General features: G+C 45.7%; 2 protein-coding genes across 7 annotated transcripts in view; both read right to left on the bottom strand.

Moving 5' to 3' along the window:
- Nucleotides 1-393: 393 nt before the first annotated feature.
- On the bottom strand, nt 394-25,423 carry klhl8 (kelch-like family member 8). Of its 4 annotated transcripts, XM_081391339.1 has the most exons (11): nt 22,588-22,646; nt 21,645-21,689; nt 21,005-21,186; nt 20,385-20,933; nt 9,895-10,081; nt 9,647-9,790; nt 5,899-6,010; nt 5,519-5,687; nt 2,031-2,190; nt 1,743-1,944; nt 394-1,647 (listed from the first exon to the last, which is right to left on the bottom strand). In XM_081391339.1, exons 3-11 carry the CDS (start codon nt 21,161-21,163, stop codon nt 1,524-1,526), a joined length of 1,806 nt encoding a protein of 601 aa, XP_081247465.1. In that variant the 5' UTR covers nt 21,164-21,186; nt 21,645-21,689; nt 22,588-22,646; the 3' UTR covers nt 394-1,523. The 4 variants fall into 4 exon arrangements, 3 of the variants coding, with proteins under 3 accessions (XP_081247465.1, XP_081247463.1, XP_081247464.1); XR_014031991.1 differs by lacking the exons at nt 21,645-21,689; nt 22,588-22,646 and adding an exon at nt 25,266-25,423 and having other exon boundaries at nt 2,035-2,190; XM_081391337.1 differs by lacking the exons at nt 21,645-21,689; nt 22,588-22,646 and adding an exon at nt 25,266-25,423.
- The window catches only part of aff1 (AF4/FMR2 family, member 1), a gene marked incomplete at its 3' end in the record, with an annotated part of 40,126 nt that continues 38,656 nt past the window's right edge, over nt 24,176-25,645 (bottom strand). The window contains exon 19 of one of the 3 annotated variants that reach the window (XM_081391334.1): nt 24,176-25,520. In XM_081391334.1, the coding sequence (XP_081247460.1) occupies nt 25,384-25,520 (137 nt within the window). The remainder of the gene's footprint in view (nt 25,521-25,645) is intronic. The other 2 variants (XM_081391333.1, XM_081391335.1) reach the window with 2 other exon arrangements.

Raw genomic sequence — 25,645 nt, forward strand, 5'->3', positions numbered from 1 at the left:
AGTCCAAAGAGGTTCTTTCATAACTCTTACAACAGCACATATTTTAGGACAATATACTTTGAATAAAATCTTTTACTTCTGTGTTACTCTTTAACCTTTTTATAGCTGCAAAATTGTCAAAAAACAATAAAAAGCAGCAAATACAAAACTAAAATGCAAATTACTCTACGCTGTCCATTAAACTGCAGTCGTGGACATTTGGGTTGATGTTAGATAATCTGTTTAGTGCTGCTAAAGGTATAACAGGAAAGAATGTAAACAAACACTTCAGATTATTATATTCACATTTAAACTAAATGGAAAGCTCATGAAACTGAGCTCTATTTATTACCCACTTTTGACAAAACAGGAGCTTCACAGGGTTTTAGAAAGAGAAGAAACAGAAAAGGCGACTGGTTTTCTGTTTTTATTTAATTGGTACAAAGACAAAAGAAAGTCACACAAGAAAAAACTGAATGAAATAAATAAATGGTTATTGAGCAAAACAGTAAAGCATGGGTGAATATGCTATAAAGCGTCATTCCTCAGACAGGTCACGTTTGTTTAAGATAAATATCCATCAAATACACTGCATTAAAATCAACAGGTACAGAAATGCAGTTAAAATATTCTGTGCTTCTGTGGATCGGCACAGATGTAATATAAATCACTATTTGAATATTATATTTGTTACAGTTACACATCACTGAATGCAACATGTTAAACATCTCTGACACCAGTATAATGTAAAACAGTTCAACAATAACAACATTTTAACAGCAGTTCATAAATATGATCAGATGTTTTTTATGCCACTGAAAACATGAACTCAAATGTAAAATAAAAAAATGCATTAGACAAAATAAATATTTCATATTCAGAATTCAGAGACTCAAACCAAACACTTCACACATATATAAAAACTCATTGTATAAACTGATCTGTTTCAAAGGCAAACATTGTTTCACGTCAAACTAAATCATGTATAACGATGAACGCCACAAAACCAAGCCAGAAAAAGCTTTAAATTTGTAATACACAACGGTAACATATAAAAGTGTCTCTGAGCTTCTGTCTCGGCTAGCTGTTCAACTTCACGTTTGGCAGTGAAAAGCACAAGCCTTAATCACGTTAAACTGTTGAGCACAACCTAAAGCTGAAACCAGTCTAGATTCAGTTCTGTTGAGGATCTGCTAGTGCTCACCAATCTCTGTGATTGTACGCATGCAAACTAACACAGAACCATCTCTTTTTGATTGTTCTTTGGGTCCTGAAGTTACAAAATAGTGATTTTTAAACTTGTGCATCAAGTATCTGATGTCATTCAACGCTTTACATGAGGAACTGCTAAATTGCTGAATTCATGTCATGGATATTCAGAGACTGAACCTCAGTTCTGATTACTGAACACCGTAGTGTAGTTTACTGAAGATTCCTTACTTTCAGCAGAAACATCAGATCAGTGATCAAAGGGAAACAAACGTCTCTCGTCAGGAAACCAGAAAGCCACGGTAAAGCTGAACGTGGGTGTGTGGAGAGTGTGTCTACATGCAGTCGGCGACGTTACTGGAGCCCTGGCCGACGTCCCGAATCTGACTGATGTGAGTGGAACACACTGCGACTCCGGCTCCGGCCCGACAGTGAGACACCGAGCCAACCAGCTCCCATCTGGAGGAAAACACACACACACACACACACACACACACAGCAGCTGAGTCCACCTGATTCAGGAAATCACACCCATGCCCGGCTCTATCTCTCACCTGTTCATGCGTGGCTCGAAGGCCTCCACTGTGTTCAGGTAGATGTTTCCGTTGTGGCCCCCGACGGCAAAGACACGCCCCATCACCGTGGCGACGCCGACTCCGCCCCTCGGTGTGGTGAGCTCTGCCACATACTCCCAGCGGCTCGTCCTGGGGTCGAAACGCTCGACGGAGCTCAGCGGAGAGTTATCGTCAAAACCCCCTTCACACACACACACACACACACAAACAGCCCGGGTCACATGAGGTCGAAAATTCAGATGATCAAATACACATTCTGATCTTTACCGACAACATAGAGGCATCCGTTGAGTTCGCTGACTCCATTCCCAGCACGCCGCTGCCCCATTTCCCGCACATCGGTCCATTTGTTCAGATGAGGGTCAAAGCGTTCCACGCTGGACAGCGACGCCACGCCATCATTTCCCCCGACAGCATACACAAAACCCTGACCAACACAGCAAATCAACAAATCACATCTCAAACCTGCAACACTCATGAAGAGAAGGAATAAAAACAATGTTGTATAACGCAGGCCGAGGCTAACAGCGGGTCAGTGCAGGCCGAGGCTAACAGCGGGTCAGTGCAGGCCGAGGCTAACAGCGGGTCGAGGCTAACAGCGGGTCAGTGCAGGCCGAGGCTAACGGCGGGTCAGCGCGGGTCGAGGCTAATGGCGGGTCAGTGCGGGTTGAGGCTAACGGCGGGTCAGTGCAGGCCGAGAATAACAGCGGGTCAGTGCGGGTCGAGGCTAACGGCGGGTCAGTACGGCTCGAGGCTAACGGCTGGTCAGCGCGGACCGAGGCTAACGGCTGGTAAGCGCGGGTCGAGGCTAATGGCGGGTCAGTGTGGGTTGAGGCTAACGGCGGGTCAGTGCGGCTCGAGGCTAACGGCGGGTCAGTGCGGCTCGAGGCTAACGGCGGGTCAGTACGGCTCGAGGCTAACGGCGGGTCAGTACGGCTCGAGGCTAACGGCTGGTCAGCGCGGGTCGAGGCTAATGGCGGGTCAGTGTGGGTTGAGGCTAACGGCGGGTCAGTACGGCTCGAGGCTAACGGCGGGTCAGTACGGCTCGAGGCTAACGGCTGGTAAGCGCGGGTCGAGGCTAATGGCGGGTCAGTGTGGGTTGAGGCTAACGGCGGGTCAGTGCGGCTCGAGGCTAACGGCGGGTCAGTACGGCTCGAGGCTAACGGCGGGTCAGTACGGCTCGAGGCTAACGGCTGGTCAGCGCGGACCGAGGCTAACGGCTGGTAAGCGCGGGTTGAGGCTAATGGCGGGTCAGTGCGGGTTGAGGCTAACGGCTGGTCAGTGCGGCTCGAGGCTAACGGCGGGTCAGTGCGGCTCGAGGCTAAGAGCGGGTCAGTGCAGCTCGAGGCTAACGGCGGGTCAGTGCGGCTCGAGGCTAAGAGCGGGTCAGCGCGGGTCGAGGCTAACGGCGGGTCAGTGCAGGCCGAGGCTAACAGTGGGTCGAGGCTAACAGCGGGTCAGTGCAGGCCGAGGCTAACAGCGGGTCAGTGCAGGCCGAGGCTAACAGCGGGTCAGTGCAGGCCGAGGCTAACAGCGGGTCAGTGCAGGCCGAGGCTAACAGCGGGTCAGTGCGGGTCGAGGCTAACGGCGGGTCAGTGCGGCTCGAGGCTAAGAGCGGGTCAGCGCGGGTCGAGGCTAACGGCGGGTCAGTGCAGGCCGAGGCTAACAGTGGGCCGAGGCTAACAGCGGGTCAGTGCAGGCCGAGAATAACAGCGGGTCAGTGCGGGTCGAGGCTAACGGCGGGTCAGTGCGGCTCGAGGCTAACAGCGGGTCAGTGCAGGCCGAGGCTAACAGCGGGTCAGTGCGGCTCGAGGCTAACAGCGGGTCAGTGCAGGCCGAGGCTAACAGCGGGTCAGTGCAGGCCGAGGCTAACAGCGGGTCAGTGCAGGCCGAGGCTAACAGCGGGTCAGTGCAGGCCGAGGCTAACAGCGGGTCAGTGCGGGTCGAGGCTAACGGCGGGTCAGTGCGGCTCGAGGCTAAGAGCGGGTCAGCGCGGGTCGAGGCTAACGGCGGGTCAGTGCAGGCCGAGAATAACAGCGGGTCAGTGCGGGTCGAGGCTAACGGCGGGTCAGTGCGGCTCGAGGCTAAAAGCGGGTCAGTGCAGGCCGAGGCTAACAGCGGGTCAGTGCAGGCCGAGGCTAACAGCGGGTCGAGGCTAACAGCGGGTCAGTGCAGGCCGAGGCTAACAGCGGGTCAGTGCAGGCCGAGGCTAACAGCGGGTCGAGGCTAACAGCGGGTCAGTGCAGGCCGAGGCTAACGGCGGGTCAACGCGGGTCGAGGCTAACGGCGGGTCAGTGCGGGTTGAGGCTAACGGCGGGTCAGTGCGGCTCGTGGCTAACGGCTGGTCAGTGCGGGTCGAGGCTAACGGTGGGTCAGTGCAGGCCGAGGCTAACAGCGGGTCGAGGCTAACAGCGGGTCAGTGCAGGCCGAGGCTAACAGCGGGTCGAGGCTAACAGCGGGTCAGTGCAGGCCGAGGCTAACAGCGGGTCGAGGCTAACGGCTGGTCAGTGCGGACCGAGGCTAACGGCGGGTCAGTGCGGGTCGAGGCTAACGGCGGGTCAGTGCGGGTCGAGGCTAACGGCGGGTCAGTGCGGGTCGAGGCTAACGGCGGGTCAGTGCGGGTCGAGGCTAACGGCGGGTCAGTGCGGGTCGAGGCTAACGGCGGGTCAGTGCGGGTCGAGGCTAACGGTGGGTCAGTGCGGGTCGAGGCTAACGGTGGGTCAGTGCGGGTCGAGGCTAACGGCTGGTCAGTGCGGACCGAGGCTAACGGTGGGTCAGTGCGGGTCGAGGCTAACGGTGGGTCAGTGCGGGTCGAGGCTAACGGCTGGTCAGTGCGGGTCGAGGCTAACGGCTGGTCAGCGCGGGTCGAGGCTAACGGCTGGTCAGTGCGGACCGAGGCTAACGGCGGGTCAGTGCGGGTCGAGGCTAACGGCGGGTCAGTGCGGGTCGAGGCTAACGGCGGGTCAGTGCGGGTCGAGGCTAACGGCGGGTCAGTGCGGACCGAGGCTAACGGCGGGTCAGTGCGGGTCGAGGCTAACGGCGGGTCAGTGCGGGTCGAGGCTAACGGCGGGTCAGTGCGGGTCGAGGCTAACGGCGGGTCAGTGCGGGTCGAGGCTAACGGCGGGTCAGTGCGGGTCGAGGCTAACGGCTGGTCAGTGCGGACCGAGGCTACAGCATTTAGAAAAATATTAATAAAAAATCTTATTTTTACCTCACATTTCTTTAGAAAGAGTGAACATTTCAATTAATTTTCTAATAGGTTTTTATCACATGCGACATCAACAAAGGTACAGAGAAGAGACAGATAAAACATGAGACCAAATAAATACACGATTATAATTATATTTGATTTGTCTACGTTATTCAAGCAATCTGGTTAGCATAAGTAGCCTTTAGCATCGCATATAAATATATTTCTGCTTCATATGATGATCAGAAGTTATTTCAAGCACTTGCTGGTGTCTGAAAGTGAGTTTTAAGCCGAAAATTGTTTAAAATGACTTGACTGTTGAAGTTAGCTGGTAGCCTGATAACATGGGGAATGAGCAGAGGTGCTGAGCATCTTGGTTTGTAACAACTCCTCAAGCCCCAGTTGGCCTGCTTTGGACCAAGGTATTCGGCGGGCCCAAGAGCACTGGCCGTTGGCCCCGAGGAAGCCCCGACGAGCCACAGAAGTGAGAGTAGAAAGCAGCTCGCTTTTGCCCTGACAGTGGAAACACGGCTGTCATAAACTTGTGTTGTTGCGGCTTTCGTACCCCGAGCGCCACAGAACCGACACCTCCTCTGGGCGTGTTCATGGGGGCGACGGCGCTCCAGCGGTCAGACTCGATGTCATAGCGCTCCACATCACTGAAGCAGGAGTTATCATCCAGACCACCGATGGCATAGATGGGACCGCCGAGAGCAGCCAGCGCAATCCCCCTCCTAATCACAGAACACAGCATTACCTCTCATTCACCTTCAATTGATTCAAAACTTACAATACATTCATTTTGCTAGACTGTTGGATAAAGCATATTTACAGATTAACACCATGAGAATAAAATAACTATAAAAATGAATTAAATATAAAAATGTAAATAAACTATTTATTTTACGAATAATATTTAAGCAGAACATTAGTTCGGGTTGTTACCGTTTTGTGTTCATGGACGCTTTCATCATCCACTTGTTGGTGAGTGGATCAAACATCTCCATGTTCCCGAGGTGCTCATTGCCATCATGGCCACCAACAGCATAAACTTTCCCTGTAAATTGATGAATGTGAAGATTTAATCATAGGTTTGTGTCATTTGTTGTAAGCAGGAATTTGATTTTTCCATTTTTATTTTTACTTGCATTCTTCTTCGCCCAACATTGCCTAAAAATGGAGAACAAAATCTGATTCATTTCTAACAGTGTCAGAAGGTGCAGATGTTCAGATCCACTGTGAATTATTTAATAACTAAGTTAATAACGTTTTTACCACGAAAATGAACCATCACTGAACAAACTTAAGCTGGACTATGACGCTATTTTCTTCTAGATCTGCTGTACAGCCGAAACAAACTTTGTTGCATCATTTTCCTGTTATCTCTCTAAAGCTGCTTTGAAACAATCTGTATTGTAAAAAGCGCTTTATAAATAAAGGTGACTTGACCCTAACCCTAATCCTAACCCACCCTAACCATGTACAGGAGTGAGATATAATCGCACAGCCCTAGTCAGGCATGAAAACAGGTCAGGGGTAAAAAAGGTGAGAAGGATGCGGCAGTAAAAAATCCAATCCAATCAACTTTATATATATATACACACAGTCGTGCTCAGAATTAATCATACCCCTGGTAAATATGATCAAAAATGGCTGTAAAAAATAAATCTGCATCGTTTATCCTTTTGATCTTTCATCTCTCATTAATTAGTGTCCCTAATAATCCTTTAGGTGAGTGTGTGTGTGAATATATATATATATATATATATATATATATATATATATATATATATATATATATATATATATATATATATATATATATATTAGGGCTGGTCCGGATACCGTTTTTTTGAGCTTCGAAGCTTCGGTCGTAATGAACATCGAATATTCGAAGCTTCGGAGAGAGGGGGCTGAACATATTCTTCTCTCTAATAAAGGCAGGAATCTCTATGTGTCTGTATGTCCGTTTGCATTTTGATTATTTCGAGAACCGTTCATCCAATCGACTTCACAAGGGAGTGCAGTGTTGCATTTGGTGCAATATAGATGGACACACGAGACGCGACACATTCAGAATTAATAAACTTTTAGTAAACTAAAGAACAGCGCGAACGGGAAGCGGCGCACCTCACGCGGACAGGGCTTATGCTCTGAGAACGGACACTGCACTAGTGATATAAAACGCACACAAACAGGTCTGTTAACTTAAGCAATACTTTTAAGGTAGTCTAATATTTTTTATATTTTTCTGACTAACAAATTACTGACACAGTAAAGGGGAAATTTAAATAAAGAAAAACGAAATTTAAATAAAGAAAAAATGAAATTTAAATAAAGAAAAACGAAATTTAAATAAAGAAAAAACGAAATTTAAATAAAGAAAAAAACTATTTAAATAAAGAAAAACGAAATTACGTTAAATTAAAAACGAGATTAATTTAGATTGATAATAACAGTAGTTATTAACGATAATAGCTAATACATTTTGTTTCTATTATTCTATTTTCCACAATGTCAAAGCAACAGCTTAACCCAAAACACAAGCTCAGGCACTTCGGTCCACACACACTCCGCTGTTCTGCGCTATAGCCGGAGAACACTCCCGTTGCTGGAACACTTTTAGGCGTCGGTTCTATTTCTAGCATGCACGCGTTTTCCGCGTGGCTCGAGCTGCGCCTGAGACGCGTGTCTCACGCAGGCAGTGTGCAAACTCCAACCTGTTAACATGGGAGACGAAATAAAAACGGACATGCCACGCAGCTGAGACGTTCACGCCAGCAGCCAGTGTGTCGCCGGCCTTATTCAAGCGCGAATGTGAACCGTTTCGCGGGGGATCCCAGGTGTGCAAAAAAACAAAAACAAAAAACAAACGAATGTCAAATTTTCAAATCGAATACCACCCCACCGAACGAATATTTGAGTCCAGCCCTAATATATATATATATATATATATATATATATATATATATATATATATATATATATATATATGTGTGTATACCCCCCCCCCCAAAAAAATTTTTAATAAATAAATGTAATGAGTGAGAAGGAACGAGTGAGAGTTAACAGATGAAATAAGTAAAAAAATGTCACGTATTAATAGAATTGAACTATACTCCACAGTGATGAATCCCCCCCAAAAAGCTGTAAGCTGCATTGGCATAGCAATACCAGTATTTCTTATAGGATTTTTGTATCCCTGTGGTGAGTGGACCTTTGTCCCTCTAGGGGGGTTCGGGGGCATGCTCCCCCGTAAGAACATTTTGTGCTTTTTAATGTTAAATTCATCAATCTGGTGCAAATTAAACAAAGAAAAACATTAAAAATCTCAACTCTTTTGGTTACAGTGTCTGTCTACATTACTACTACATAATAATAGTTATAATATTACTCCCATGATAGTAATAGCCATATATTGTAAAACAAATGCACTGAAAAATAAAGGAAACTTTCATAATTAGTTTTGTATTAATTTCTATACTTGAAAGAGTATATTTCTATACTTCACATTAAAGATGTGATTGGGCTAGCCCAGTGTCAATCAAGAAAAGAACCAATGGACCGCTGATCTACGTGTTTCATGGGGTGTCAGAAAAAAACTAATGCTGACTTTTTTTTTTGACCAATGCATTACATACTAATTACGCACTAACCCAGTGCCGCCAATTAAGCAAAACAAAGCGAATGGGCCGCCAATATACGAGTTTTATGGGCCGTTAAGACAAAAAACAAAACAAAAAAGTATGAGATGTATCGGCCCAAAAAGCACGTCGGGCCACAGGGAATCTCCCGGTAGTCCCGATGGCATTAGCCTACATGCCTGGACGTCACACAAAAAAAAATCCTGTCTGTAGCCTTTCACCATCCACTTATTTATCTGCTGTTGCATCAATTGACATGCCATCTCCTTTCCCCTCTTTCTTTTTCTATTTTTAGTCCCAACAGCTTTTTTGCGTTATCCATCTTTTTCCACGACAACTCACTACTCGTTCCTGCTCGCTCAGCGCTCACGGCGCCCGCGCCCACTCGTGATATTATCCCGTCCTCTTCTATGTCAAAATTAAAAATACTGACATTGGCAACATCGCTGTCTGTATCTGACAGGACAGTTAACATTGTAAGCTAACTTACCTCAGGCTTGCTTTCCGACGTGCGGTTCTTTGTTCGGCAGTGTGTCCGGTTGTCAGACTCGCGGTGTAAAAGACTTTGAAAACAATTCTGCCCTACTTTGACTCGGATTGGCTGTCAGGTTTCGGCATTAGGAATGTTGATTGTTTTTTTAAAGCTACGAAGTTTATGGTAACTATAGAGAAAACCTACAAAGTTTATGGTAACTATAGAGATATAGCTGGTAAATGCTGGCCACGACCACAAACCGCCCACCAATAAATATTTTCTCATCGTATCTGCACAAATCACGTAGGTGACCCATTTTGGTTTTAAAACGGCGAATTTCGCAGAAAGGTGAGGAGTTTTCATGCCTGCCTAGTTCATATAGCCTCTCTCTTAAAATACTTCTATGCTGATGTTTAAACCTACAAATCTAAAGGCCACCTGAAAAAGGACGTTAAAAGTGAAAGTGTCTCTTAATAACAAACAAAATATTTTCATCTTTGAATCATTCTTTTACAAACAGTTTTTCTCTATAAATCACTGCTTCTTTTACTTGCTTTTCATATCTCTTTCTCACCTGCCACTGAAATCACTCCCACGTGTCTCCGTCTGCTGTTCATTTCAGGGCCGAAGAACCAGCTGTTTTTACTGATGGAGTAACACTCGATACTGCGGAATGGGTCACCGGATCCCCCCCGTCCCCCAACACAGAACAACACACCTGTCAAAAGTACAGCAGATTCCCAGAGGTTTAATTGTCGAATGACAGAAAAGAAAGACTAAACTACACAAGTGAGAAAAAGAAGCAGGGCCGAATGTCCAGACCTGCGGTGTGTTTGCGGGGTGTCATACGGATTGAATACTCAAAGTCAGGAACGCTCTTGTTACTAAGGTGCAAATGATAGTTGCGAGCCTCATCCAAAAGATCTCTGCAGTTCAGATTGGCCTTGATCATCTCCTCTTTGGCAACAGTGGATGTGAGGAAATCCACAGGCAGCAGAGGAAGACGCACCTGTGTGAGAAAAGCCCATCAAATCAGGATTCTTCTATCAGATTAAGAAAAAATCAGAAAAAATAAACTAGCATGAATACAAGTGCCTAAATAAATAAATTTGCTAACCAGACCTTAAAAAGATCCAAGCCTGTTTCTGAAATGCGATTCTGAATCTGTACATGGTTACATGGGGAAACTGGACCGTGCGGCACACTTCAACATTTTACCATGTTTCCACAGATTCAGCCATACTGACACTTCTGTTGGACGTCACAGGGCTCTAGACTGCAACCAAATGTGATAATTTGAGAATGTGCGGGTCGCATTTGTACGAGCGCATGGTCACGCACTTAATCGATGTCTGGCTACCTATACTTTCATTTACGGCCATCCGCGAGCATGAGTGATGCATGAGCAGCGTGTAATTATTTCTGCCGTGCATTTTAACCAATAAATGCATTCACACTGGGAGCAGCGTACATGCATCAAGCAGGAGCAGGAACTGGAACAGGAGGAGAAGCTGGAGCAGGAACAGTAGCAGGAAATGGAACAGGAACAGCAGCACCAGCAGGAGCTGGAGCAGGCGCAGGAAGCAGGAACCGGAGGAGAAGCTGGAGCAGGAACAGTAACAAGAAATGGAAAAGGAACAGGAACAGGAACAGAAGCCGCAGCAGGTAAAGGAACAGGAGTAGCAACAGGAACAGAAGCTGGAGCAAGAACAGGAACCGGAACAGGAACAGGAAAGGGAGCAGGAACAGGAACGGGAGCTGAAGCAGCAGCAAGAGCAAGAGCAAGAGCAGGAGCAGGAGCAGGAACAGGAAAGGGAGCAGGAACGGGAGCTGAAGCAGCAGCAAGAGCAAGAGCAAGAGCAGGAGCAGGAGCAGGAACAGGAAAGGGAGCAGGAACAAGAGCAGAAACAGGAGCAAGAGCAGGAGCAGGAACAGGAACAGGAAAGGGAGCAGAAACAGGAGCAGAAAGAGGAACAGGAGCTGGAACTGGAGCAAGAGCAAGAGCAAGAGCAAGAGCAGGAACAGGAGCAGGAACAGGAACAGGAAAAGGAGCAGCAGCAAGAGCAGGAACAGGAGCAGGAAAAGGAACAGGAGCAGGAACAGGAGCAGGAAGAGGAGCAGGAGCAGGAACAGGAACAGGAACAGGAGCTGGAGCTGGAGCTGGAGCAAGAGCAAGAGCAAGAGCAAAAGCAAGAGCAAGAACAAGAGCAGGAACAGGAACAGGAGCAAGAGCAGGAGCAGGAGCAAGAGCAAGAGCAGGAGCAAGAGCAGGAGCAAGAGCAAGAGCAGGAACAGGAGCAAGAGCAAGAGCAAGAGCAAGAGCAGGAACAGGAGCAGGAGCAGGAGCAGGAGCAGGAGCAAGAGCAGGAGCAAGAGCAGGAACAGGAGCTGGAGCAGCAGCAAGATCAGGAACAGGAGCAGGAACAGGAACAGGAGCAGGAGCAGGAGCAGGAATAGAGAAACAGGAGCAGGAACAGGAGCTGGAGCAGGAGCTGGAGCAGGAACAGGAGCTGGAGCAGCAGCAAGAGCAGGAACAGGAGCAGGAACAGGAGCAAGAGCAAGAGCAAGAGCAAGAGCAAGAGCAGGAATAGAGAAACAGGAGCAGGAACAGGAGCTGGAGCAGGAACAGGAGCTGGAGCAGCAGCAAGAGCAGGAACAAGAGCAGGAGCAAGAGCAGGAACAGGAACAGGAGCTGGAGCAGCAGCAAGAGCAGGAACAGGAGCAGGAACAGGAGCAGGAAGAGGAACAGGAGCAGGAACAGGAGCTGAAGCAGGAACAGGAGCTGGAGCAGAAGCAAGAGCAGGAACAGGAGCAAGAGCAAGAACAAGAGCAAGAGCAGGAGCAGGAGCAGGAGCAGGAGCAGGAACAGGAACAGGAGCAGGAGCAGGAATAGAGAAACAGGAGCAGGAACAGGAGCTGGAGCAGGAGCTGGAGCAGGAACAGGAGCTGGAGCAGCAGCAAGAGCAGGAACAGGAGCAGGAACAGGAGCAAGAGCAAGAGCAAGAGCAGGAATAGAGAAACAGGAGCAGGAACAGGAGCTGGAGCAGGACCAGGAGCTGGAGCAGCAGCAAGAGCAGGAACAAGAGCAGGAGCAGGAGCAAGAGCAGGAACAGGAACAGGAACAGGAGCTGGAGCAGCAGCAAGAGCAGGAACAGGAGCAGGAACAGGAGCAGGAAGAGGAACAGGAGCAGGAACAGGAGCTGAAGCAGGAACAGGAGCTGGAGCAGAAGCAAGAGCAGGAACAGGAGCAAGAGCAAGAACAAGAGCAGGAGCAGGAGCAGGAGCAGGAGCAGGAGCAGGAACAGGAGCAGGAACAGGAAGGGAGCAGGAAAGGGAGCAGGAACAGGAGCAGGAAGAGGAACAGGAGCAGGAGCAGGAGCAGGAGCAAGAGCAAGAGCAAGAGCCAGAGCCAGAGCCAGAGCCAGAGCCAGAGCAGGAGCAGGAGCAAGACCAGGAGCCAGAGCAGGAGCAGGAGCAGGAACAGGAACAGGAGCTGGAGCAGCAGCAAGAGCAGGAACAGGAACCGGAGCAAGAGCAAGAGCAAGAGCAAGAGCAGGAACAGGAGCAAGAGCAAGAGCAAGAGCAAGAGCAAGAGCAGGAGCAGGAGCAGGAGCAGGAGCAAGAGCAAGAGCAAGAGCAAGAGCAAGAGCAAGAGCAGGAGCAGGAGCAGGAACAGGAGCAGGAACAGGAACAGGAGCAAGAGCAAGAGCAGGAACAGGAACAGGAAAAGGAGCAGGAAAAGGAGCAGGAACAGGAACAGGAGCTGGAGCAGCAGCAAGAGCAGGAACAGGAGCAGGAACAGGAACAGGAGCAGGAGCAGGAACAGGAACAGGAGCAGGAAGAGGAACAGGAGCAGGAACAGGAGCAGGAAAGGGAGCAGGAACAGGAGCTGGAGCAGGAGCAGGAGCAGGAACAGGAGCAGGAACGGGAGCTGGAGCAGCAGCAAAAGCAGCAGCAAGAGCAGCAGCTGGAGCAGGAGCAGGAACAGGAGCAGGAACGGGAGCTGGAGCAGCAGCAAGAGCAAGAGCAAGAGGAGGAGCAGGAACAGGAACAGGAACAGGAAAGGGAGCAAGAACAAGAGCAGGAACAGGAGCAAGAGCAAGAGCAGGAACAGGAACAGGAAAGGGAGCAGGAACAAGAGCAGGAACAGGAGCAAGAGCAAGAGCAGGAGCAGGAACAGGAAAGGGAGCAGGAACAGGAGCAGGAGCAGGAACAGGAGCAGGAACAGAAACAGGAACAGGAGCTGGAGCAGCAGCAAGAGCAGCAGCTGGAGCAGGAACAGGAGTAGGAACAGGAGAAGGAACAGGAACAGAAACAGGAGCTGGAGCAGCAGCAAGAGCAGCAGGGAGCAGGAACAAGAGCAGGAACAAGAGCAAGAGCAGGAACAGGAAAGGGAGCAGGAGCAGGAACAGGAGCAGGAGCAGGAGCAGGAGCAGGAGCAGCAGCAGGAGCAGGAACAGGAAAGGGAGCAGGAACAAGAGCAGGAACAGGAGCAGGAGCAGGAACAGGAACAGGAACAGGAACAGGAAAGGGAGCAGGAACAAGAGCAGGAACAGGAGCAAGAGCAAGAGCAGGAGCAGGAACAGGAACAGGAAAGGGAGCAGGAACAGGAGCAAGAGCAGGAGCAGGAACAGGAGCAGCAGCAAGAGCAAGAGCAAGAGAAGGAACAGGAGTAGGAACAGGAGAAGGAACAGGAGCTGGAGCAGCAGCAAGAGCAAGAGGAGGAGCAGGAACAGGAACAGGAAAGGGAGCAGGAACAGGAACAAGAGCAAGAGCAAGAGCAGGAACAGGAACAGGAAAGGGAGCAGGAGCAGGAACAGGAACAGGAGCAGGAGCAGGAGCAAGAGCAAGAGCAAGAGCAGGAGCAAGAGCAGGAGCAGGAGCAGGAGCAGGAACAGGAACAGGAAAGGGAGCAGGAGCATGAGCATGAGCAGGAACAGAAACAGAAACTGGAACAGGAGCTGGAGCAGCAGCTGGAGCAGGAGCAGGAGCAGGAACAGGAAAAGCAGGAGCAGGAGCAGGAGCAAGAGCTGGAGCTGGAGGAGCAGCAAGAGTAGGATCACGCCGGTTTCACACTGCACGCGTTAGCAGAGCGTAAGCAGCGCATATTTTTTTCGGCGCCCATGTTAACAGATTAGAGCATTCACACCGCACGCAGAAGTGGCGCGGCAGCGCGAAGCAGGAGCAGAGCAGGAGTGGCAGTGCCGCGATAGTTTCGGCGCCCAGTCTATTTTTGCTGCGCCGCTTACACTGAATTAAAGTGACAATGCATTGATCATGGCCAAAATACACCGCAGTTTTACCTAAAAAGCGCATTGATGATATATATTGTGTTTTAAACAGTCAATCAAATGACCAACAGCAATTTAAAAAGAAAACAAATGTCCAAAAACAAACTTGTTGCCCGAACAATAAAAACAAAGATGAACCAAAAGTTATATAAATGAAATGATTAACCCTTTAGGCGCCAAGGTTTTTTTGAAAAAATGCTGGATTTTGACATCAAAATTTCAAAAGCTTGTGGCTTGAAAGGGCTTAAAGATAGAGATCTACTGTAAATTAGAAAAATGTTTGGGATGACTGAAAGTTTATGGGTGTAAATATACTCATCTAATTTGCATATTATGACATCATCAGGGCCCTCTTGAATTTCATAATATTCAGGAAATAGTAGATATTGAACTTATGTTTGAACTTATTTGCATGTTTTATTTTTATTTTTATATCCTCATTCCAAATGATGAGAAAAGAGGAAACCAACAATAAAATAGGAGAAAGTACTAAATTATTACTATATTACAATACTTTAGTAGTAAAACACATGTGAACAGTAGCCTACTTTTTGATCAGTTCATCAGTAATATTCAGGAAATAGTAGATATTGAATTGATGTTTGAATTTATTTACATGCTTTTTTTTATTTATTTATTTTTAATTTTTATCCTCATTCCAAATGATCGGAAAAGAGGAAACCAACAATAAAATAGGAGAAAGTAAATTATTACTATATTACAATACTTAGTAAAACACATGTGAACAGTAGCCTACTTTTTGATCAGGTCATTTAGTAATATTCAGGAAATAGTTGATATTGAATTGATGTTGGAATTTATTTACGTTTTTTTTTTTTTTTTTTTTTATCCTCATTCCAAATGATCGGAAAAGAAGAAACCAACAATAAAATAGGAGAAAGTACTAAATTATTACTATATTACAATACTTTAGTAGTAAAACACATGTGAACAGTAGCCTACTTTTTGATCAGTTCATCAGTAATATTCAGGAAATAGTAGATATTGAATTGATGTTTGAATTTATTTACATGCTTTTATTTATTTATTTATTTTTAATTTTTATCCTCATTCCAAATGATCGGAAAAGAGGAAACCAACAATAAAATAGGAGAAAGTAAATTATTACTATATTACAATACTTAGTAAAACACATGTGAACAGTAGCCTACTTTTTGATCAGGTCATTTATTAATATTCAGGAAATAGTTGATATTGAATTGATGTTGGAATTTATTTACGTTTTTTTTTTTTTTTTTTTTTATCCTCATTCCAAATGATCGGAAAAGAAGAAACCAACAATAAAATAGGAGAAAGTACTAAATTATTACTATATTACAATACTTTAGTAGTAAAACACATGTGAACAGTAGCCTACTTTTTGATCAGTTCATCAGTAATATTCAAGAAATAGTTGATATTGAATTGATGTTGGAATTTATTTACATGCTTTTTATTTATTTTTTATTTTTTATTTTATCCTCATTCCAAATGATCGGAAAAGAGGAAACCAACAATAAAATAAATTAAAGAAAAAATAAATAAAAATAATTTTATTAAAAGATAAAACAAATAAAAGTAAATTATTACTATATTACAATACTTTAGTAGTAAAACACATATTAGATAAAGAACAGTAGCCTACTTTTTGATCAGTTCATCAGTAATATTCAGGAAAAAATATATATGGAGTGTTTTTTTTGTTTTTTGGTCTTTTTATCCTCATTCCAAAAGATCAGGAAATCAACAGTAAAACTATAAGTAACTATAGTACATATTACTTTATTACTATGCCATAGTAAAATGCATGTGCCTATTTTTTGATCAGTTGACCAGCTATCTGCCCAATCAGGTATCTAGGTGACACAGTTTATAGTTTTTGAGAGTATGGTACCTCTCATTGCATGGCACAGCGCAAAGACCTACCCCACACTGACTGCACCTGTACTTTGTCTGCCGGCGGCCCTTAGAGCGTGCGCGATCAGAACAAACGACACAATCTGGCCGATCATCTGCAACGCGGAGCCAGTGGCGCTCAGTGAGCCTCTGTGGCATTTCCCCCCCCTCCACTGAAGGCCTTCCTGGTTTTTTGCTTTCCCTCTTTGAATAGCCCTCAAGCAAAGCAGTAATAATGTCCTGGATGAAGGCCTTCAGTGGCTTGTGCGGACCAGGTGCACACTTGGAGTAAATTATATGGGAGTTCACTACACTGATGCTCAGAATCGCATTGAAGATGCGATTGTACCATTTCCTTGAACGGTGTGGAAAGAGGTAGGTTTTCATCCTCTGATCAGAAGTGTCTACTCCTCCCATGAAGGTGTTGTACCTGTCAACGCACACAGGCCTGTTTATCTCACGAAAACCTGTGTCGCTTTGCTTTGACCTGATACGTTTCCGAACACATGAGTTCCCATGAAGAGACGAGAGCATAGTGAGACGCTTTGTGTCGTGCCATGCACAAGCTAACAGTTTGCCATGTCTCATGAACACTGGGTCATCTCCTTTGCTCAATGGCAACTCAGTTTGTCTCAGACACCTCGGCATACCACGCCTATTGCAGTTCACTGTCCCACACATCCCAGTGTCATTATGTGCCAGCTCGTTTGCTATGGCTGGTGATATGTAGTAACTATCCATGTACACCTCATGCCCTTTCCCTGTGTATTGGGCCATCAGCTGACGAACAATTAGATGGGTGGCACCTAAATCAGCATCAGCATCAGCATTTTGGCCAGTGTACATGGACCACTGCAAAACATAACCTGAGCTGGCTTCACTCAAAACACACACCTTGTAGCCATACTTGTCAGGTTTTTTAGGGTTGTATTGTTTCAAGGTGGACTTTCCCTTGAATGCTATGGTCATTTCATCCAAAGAAAGCTCCTTGAGTGGACCATAAACGGCTGAGAATAGCGGAATTATCAGGTCAATTATTGGACGCACTTTGAACAGCCTGTCATGACCTGGCTGACCCCTCCCCACATACTCACTATTGTTTGTGAAATGGAGGAAAGACAGAATGATCTCAAATCTGTTCCTAGACATTACTTTGCCAAACCCAGGTGTGTAAGTTGGCCAAAATTCTGCCCAGTAATCCTCAATTTCTGCTTTCTCTACCAGCCCCATACACAAATGCAGTGCTAGGAAGGCCTTCATCTCTGAGACAGAGACATCATACCAATTATGAAATCTGGAATTGTGTTTCAGCTGTTGGGAGTTTAGAAACTGATGAGCATATCTGTTGGTTTCATTTGTAATGAGGTTCCAGAAGTCATCAGTCAGAAAAAGGGACAGAAAGTCTAAGGGTGCAGCACTGGTAAAATCTTTCTCTCCTAGATAACCAACAGGCTCATCAAAGCGTTTGATCCAGTCCTGATACACTTCTTCATTTCTCAAAAAAACCCAGCCACCATTGTCATCGCTATTTCCATCCATATTTAGAGCCAGATCACCCCTGTTGCCTCTACCACATCTCCCGGCTCTCCCATGCACAGAACGGCCACGTCTACCTCGGCCACTCCCACCTCGAGCCGCTCTGACTGGATCAAAAGAGCTATCGCTACTTCCAGACCTATTTCTTCTACCCCTGCTGCCTTTACCTCTAGCAACAGCTCTCCTGTGTACACTAAGACCACGTCCAACCCTGCCACCCCCATCCCCATTGGGCAAATGGTCAAAATGATTTGTTTGTGCTTCGTGAACACTCGTGCCTTGCGCGGCAAATATGTACCGGGAGAAGCGTGCGCGGCAAAGTTGTACCGGGAGAAGCGCGCGCGGCACCATTGCGCGGCAAATATGTACCGGGAGAAGCGCGCGCGGCACCACTGCGCGGCAAAGTTGTACCGGGAGAAGCGCGCGCGGCACCACTGCGCGGCAAAGTTGTACCGGGAGAAGCGCGCGCGGCACCACTGCGCGGCAAAGATGTACCGGGAGAAGCGCGCGCGGCAAAGTTGTACCGGGAGAGGCGCGGGCGGCACCACTGCGAGGCAAAGATGTACCGGGAGAAGCGCGCGCGGCACCACTGCGAGGCAAAGATGTACCGGGAGAAGCGCGCGCGGCACCACTGCGCGGCAAAGATGTACCGGGAGAAGCGCGCGCGGCAAAGATGTACCGGGAGAGGCGCGGGCGACACCACTGCGAGGCAAAGATGTACCGGGAGAGGCGCAATCATTAGACGGCCGATCGTCATTTCCAAAAGGCAAATATTCCCCTTCAGAGTCAGAATCAGCGAATAACATTTGCAACACATCCTCACGGTACAAGTTTTCATTAGCCATTAGACGATTTTCTCTCACAAATCTCACAATTTACTCAGACACTCTGCATGAACTGCTTCCGCATCAATGACACGATCGCTCACTTGCTCTGCTGTTTTCTCCAACACTTTGAATAGGAACATGACGTCATTTTGGTCTTGAATCAAAGTATTACATGTCTGCCATCTAGTGGTAGGGAATACAAATGAGATATTACACCATATTAGGATCTGCAGCCTGTTTTATCAAGTATGACGTCTTGTCGCAATTTTGCGACTTTGGCGCTTAGAGGGTTAATAAAATAAGCTTCTTGACAAGTCTTTTCTCTTAAATGTATTTGAAAACGAAATAAAGCAATGCCAACTTAACTCTGTCTGTACACACTCCGCGGTTCAGTCGCGCGTGACAAACGCTGCTAGTGTGAAAGCAAAACGCGCGTGTCCTGCTCCCGCTCACCATACGCACTGCTCCTGCGCTGCTTACGCTCTGCTAACGCGTGCAGTGTGAAACCGGCGTCAGGAGCAGGAGCAGCATCAAGAGCAGGATCAGGAGCAGGAGTAGGAGCAGGAGCAGCATCAAGAGCAGGATCAGGATCAGGAGCAGGAGCAGGATCAGGATCAGGAGCAGGATCAGGATCAGGATCAGGATCAGGAGCAGGAGCAGCATCAAGAGCAGGATCAGGATCAGGAGCAGGAGCAGGAGCAGGATCAGGATCAGGATCAGGAGCAGCATCAAGAGCAGGAGCAGGAGCAGGAGCAGGAGCAGGAGCAGGATCAGGAGCAGGAGTAGGAGCAGGAGCAGCATCAAGAGCAGGATCAGGATCAGGAGCAGGAGCAGGAGCAGGATCAGGATCAGGAGTAGGAGCAGGAGCAGCATCAAGAGCAGGATCAGGATCAGGAGCAGGAGCAGGATCAGGATCAGGATCAGGAGCAGGAGCAGGAGCAGGAGCAGGAGCAGGAGTAGGAGCAGGAGCAGGAGTAGGAGCAGGAGCAGGAGCATCAGGGAAGCAGGGGTTTTGGCCAAGTCTATTTTTGCTGCACTGCTCCTGCAGACTTTTGATGGACAAAATAAATATGATTTCACACAAAAAGTGATCAAAATGCACAGAATAAGCATGTCTAGTGTGTTTTAACAAGAACTGGAGTATGTCAGAAAAGAAAATGAATAGTCAAAAATATTTATAGAAGATTTACCCATTTAAACTAGTTTTTAATTATTCAGTTTGTGTGAAGATATGGTGTATTAAAAAAACTACAGCCATAAAATATATATTAACTTTCTTTTAGTTTATTAATACACAGACAGAAAGCCTATATAGCCTCAACCCAAATCAAGCACCTGTCATGAAACAACATGATCGGAGATTTTTTCTTGGTTGTGTTTGTGGTTTACCAATTACATGCGATTGTACACACCTCATATTAATAAACTTTTGAGATTATCAAGTTTATAAGTGACCAACTTCAAAAACAGATATAGTTGTGTTTGTAAAGAAATGCTCATTTATTTAGCTTTAAGCTTCTGCTGCTGTACAAACGCTTCCAGTGTGAATCCTCTCGCACGTCTGCAGTGATGATGTAGTTACGCTTGCGTGAAGCTCAAGCTTGCGGCATGAAACGGCCATTTTAAGGACTTATCTAATATAATAAACTTGTACAATGTGTGTTGGGATCTGCTGGATTTGCATGGAAGCAGGATCTGGCAGGATATCTCAGCAGGTCAAGTTTACTTATTGAAAAGACCTTGTAAAACATGAGCGGCTCACCTGAGACAAGATCTGATCCAGCCAGATGTCGTGGTGCTTCAGATTAGCTTTCAGCCACTTGACCGCGGCGTTGTACACTTGAGTCTCGGACTGAATGTTGAGGTCGCTGGAGGCCAGCAGTGTTTTCAGGTGCTGTGGTGAAACGCAGATGAAATCCTCACACTCCACCACTTCGCTAAAATGCTCACACGCGTACCGGTCGGCCATGTCCATCAGATCCACCCTGTTGTGACTCTCTGCAAACGTGCGAACGGCCAGGCAGTTGGAGGGGTGGAAGTGCGCCTTCATGTACTCGCAGCAGGCGCGTGCGATCAGCTCCACCTGCAGGATACAGGCGGCGTACAGCAGCGGCTGAACGTTATCCACCGTCAGCGTCAGCCGCGACGAGTATGCGAATCCCACCAGGTCCTGGATGGCGTCAGCGTCGAAATCCCGGATCTCAATCAGGTCCTGTTTGGCCTCGGCCATGTCTGAGAGGAACATGGCACGGAAGTATGGAACAACGCAGGCCAGAACTAGTTTGTGACATGGTATGAGTCTGTTTCCAACCTTCAGGAAAAAAGAAAATGGAGACATTTAGGATGAGATGATTGTGACACGGACCTCACGCTGTTTCGTACCTTCAGAGTGACGTCACACAGTTCTCCGTTCTCATAGAACTGTCGGAGCGAGTTGTGGAAGTCCTTCCAGGCCTCTTGGGCTTCGAACACGAACGACCCGTCCACCTCGCCCTCGCTGTTCGACGAGCACTTCTGCTGCTTCCCATGTTCAGGCACCATGTCTCGCTCACACACGCCAACACCTGCACACACACACATGCGTTTACTGTCTGTGGATGGACAGAACACTTCAGTTAAAGACTGGCAGACAGAATCTCCTCTGAGCACAAAATACACTGAGATCCAACACAATAACATACATCACAAATGAGTCGAGTGTTAAATCCTAAAATTGACATGCTGTTCGTATAAACAGCTCCTCATAACGGACCTCATAATAGACACACACTAGGGCTGCACATAAACTGATTTGGCTTATCGCGATTTTAAAATCGCCAATGCTGTGATCATTTGTTATGCGTGTCAGTGATGATCGGCTCTGTAAACGCGGCTCACTCTGACAGCACTGCGAGTTTGAGTCACTTATAAACGTGCATCTGAAAAAGCAACACGCGTCAAACATCTTTCCAAACATGAGAAGCATTTATGAACCTCTTGTCCAACAAAAGATAACATTTAATAACATGCACTCCAAACTCACTTCATAAGGACAGCTGAGCTCCTCCGTCTGTGAGATGATGAGCTTCTGACACAGAATAAGGCAGTCGTGTGTTTATTAGTCGTGTTTAATCAAAGCGTTTCAATCTTCTGTTTATTCAGATACAGCGATAGAGGTTTCCTGGAATGATGTGTGTTATCATACTTCTGCGGCGTGTGAGACGCCCTCTGGTGTTCAGAGGGATATGTGGTGTGTGTGTGTGTGTGTGTGTGTGTGTGTGAGACGCCCTCTGATGTTTAGAGAGATATGTGGGGTGTGTGTGTGTGTGTGAGACGCCCTCTGAGAAACAGACTCTTTTAACAGATTCAAATAGATCATAAATATGTCAATCATAAACATGTTCAAATAGATCATAACTATATCAATCATAAACATGTTCAAATAGATCATAATAACTATATCAAGCATAAACATGTTCCGATGACTATCACTGCTCACACGACATGAAAATGACCGCAGAAAGATTTAAGTACAATAAAGATGTCATGCCATCTATTGTTTCATGCGGTCTTTTGAAAGCTGGGATTTGATAAGATATTACATAAATTACACTTTATACCTTCAAGGAATAACACTACACACATAGATATACAGATACACATATTTGAATTGAACGAGATCATCATCGTCAAAGACACTGACTGTTATCAATGAATAAGCCATTTTATCTAGTTTTTATTGTACGAGTAATCACTTCAATGTTGTTGGTCAATTTTCGTGAATATTCCGTATAAAAGACATTCATTTTAACAAGTTTTTGTTTTCTGAAGTAAAACAAAACACGGCAGCACGAGCTAAAATATCAACACATCAAACCAGACGTATTCAAGTACAGGAACTGACAGAGATTAGTCATTCTGGCGATTCAACGTTAAAGAAATTTGAATTAGCTGTGTGAATTGTAATGTTTTTGTCAATGTTTTACCACATTTTCAGCAGCAGCATCCGCACTCAAGACGAACCACGGCGGAACTTCCGCGTTCTGAAGCGCTATGAACTCTGGGAATTGAAGTCCAAAGGAAACGTCAATCAAAATCGTCCGTTTGAGAACCCATCTGACAGCTTGCTGGAACCAGAGCCATGCAGAGAAAAGATGGACGACGCACATTCACTCCCTTCCACTGTGATTAGTGATGGGAAACTTAAGCTTTCCCCTCAACTGTATCGTAAAATGGTTCATTACTCGAAGCTTTTCAACACGGTTCACACTGACGACATCTGGTGGTCAAAGCGTGGAAAATCGGCCTTTTGCGTCCCAGACATTTTTTATTGTTTCAAATAATAATTCAGTTTGTGTTACGAAAACCATAAGGTAATACAAATATTTAATCTAATAATAGTCTTTCAAATGTCATTAGCCTACTTACATAATGTATTAAATGTGAATAAATGTGAGTCTGAGAATAAATGCATGAAAAAAGAATACATTTACAAATTAGCCTAATATTAAAAAAAAATGTGTACTGTTGTGTTCTACACAGTGTTGGGAAGGTTACTTTGGAAATGTAATAGGTTACAGATTTCAAGTTATCCTAGTGTAACTATTTCAATTACTTTACTAAAGTAAAATCTAAAGATAAAGCATCTTTGATTGGCAGCTAGTTGCTGAAAACACAAACACAAAACCACTTCAGAAAACACAAATCAATCAAACGTCTCAAGCCTGTGTGTTTACATGAGATCCACAAACTCTGAAGAGCAACAGTGACACTGTTCACATCAACGGTCTATGATGGAGTTTCATGATTGTAGTTCAGTATTTTTAATTCTATTAATACATTTTATTTCTGCAACAGGGCCTTATTAACTGGCCATAACTATTTAATGTAGACTATAGATTTCTTATCAAACAGTGTTTTGGTTAGAGATCTTCCGTCTGAAAGAATCATGGTAGGCTAAATGTTTTCGTTCTCCGCAAACTAATGAAGTGCAGATTCATTACTTCTAACTTCTGTTTGATCAGATATGCTGATTCTGATGGTCATGTTGGTCTGGTCAATGCAGAGAGATGTGACTCTAATTAAGACTTTAATAGAGCGCTGTCAGAGGAACTCATTGAAGCCATGAGTGAAAGTGCCGTCCTGTTATCTACAATCAGCTCGTTAAAAAGTCAGGAAAGGTGAAATATCTTGGATTTGACTTATTTCAGATCAATAGTAAATAGCTAGTAATCTTTGGGGAAATGGCCGTTTCTGTGCTCGAGATGGTTTATTCAAGTCTGAGGAACATTACGAGCTGCTCTGTAAATATAGGCGAAGGCAATAAAAGTCACTGAAGTAGAACAGCTAACGAGGAAAGACTTACAGATCCAGCAAAGCTTCACAGTCTGGGTTAGTAAATCATCTCTCATTTCAGGAAGGCACATGAGACGGAGAGAAATGATTTTTAAGAGATCCTTTATCTCACTGTCAGTTGGTTTATTGAACGATTGTTGATATTTTTATTTTTGTGATTAATATATTTCTGTCATGAATAACCTGTGAGGTGCCAAAGACAACCTGAGAACAGATAATAAAGGATAATAAAGATTTATTCAATTCATATCCAAATGGATCCTGAGAAAAGGATCTTCAGTCCTCAATATAAGTCGACTGAACTCAGAACCCGAAAAAAAGGGAACAAGGCACCAAAACTACAGTTTCTTTTCTTTTTTCACAATCACAATGTGACACACAAACACAATTTCAATTAAGATTTGGCAATTAATCAAATCAGACTTTTGCCCTTTATGAGTTTGATAAGGTAGTAGAAAACCAAGCGAAACTCCCACTGCACAATCATGGGGTATAAAATAAATAGACAGTTTCACACTGATGGTCCATTTCGACAGTATCTTAATCTTCCAGAGTTGTCAGAAAATAAAACGAATCATCATCTGGTGTCAATCATCATCATCTGGGTGTCAATCATCATCTGGTGTCAATCATCATCATCTGGGTGTCAATCATCATCTGCTGCTCTGGACCCAAGACTGAGAGGAAAAGTAAATACTTAGTGCTCGAGTTAAAAAGTGCAGAAGGATTTGACCAATGAGGAGCCACTATCGAGAACAAGCGGCCAACCAATCGACTGCTCTGAAAATCATTTCTGCACTTGATCAAAAATGATACACGAAATATCTGCTAACACAAATAAATACAATAATGCCTCACTGCAAAAAAAAGGAGAAAAAAAGACAAAATCACATATTTGCCCAAACAGATTCTCCCAACATCTGGATCAACATTAAAGAGAGACAATCATGAGAAAAGCTCCAGAGGGTCAGAGGTCAGAGGTCAGGCCCATCGGCTGTATATGCAAACAACTCCAGCATCAGTTTCTGTGACACTGTTCCTCTAATGGGTCACAGGTCACAGGTGATGATATAAATACTAGAAATCAAAAACATTTGCATTGCAATTCTCGACACTCATCTGATCAACTAACCGTAAGCAAATACAACATAAAGGCACTTGCTGCTCTTACAGTGTCACTGTACAGTGTGTGTGTGTGTGTGTGTGTGTGTGTGTGTGACACACAGTCATACAAAGCAAGTGAGAAGAAAAGCTCTGTATGTGTTCCCTGTGATCGTGTAGAGGAGCAGTGTTGGATGAGCAGGACGACCTGTGGGTTTGAAGAACATCGTCATGATCACGTTTCAGAATGATGAAGAGTTTCAGACGACACGATCAATCTCTCTTCATCTTCCCAGAATCATCTTCCTCATCTCCTCCTCTGGGAATCAGGTGATCAGAGCTGGTTCTGGTTCTGTGTCGCGTCTGATCCGGTGGAGCCCGAGACGAATGTACGTCACTAACGAGATCATGGAGGCCGTCAGACTCAGAGGAGCGACGGATGAATCCAGCTCTCGCAGCAAACCTGCAGAAACACAACACTGATATCATGAACCCGAACCACACACACACACACACACACACACACACACACACACACACACACATACACCAGAACCAGACACACACACACACACACACACACACACA

This window comes from Scardinius erythrophthalmus (assembly GCF_964197995.2).
Source record: "Scardinius erythrophthalmus genome assembly, chromosome: 17".
In the NCBI taxonomy this organism is placed as follows: Eukaryota; Metazoa; Chordata; class Actinopteri; order Cypriniformes; family Leuciscidae; genus Scardinius; species Scardinius erythrophthalmus.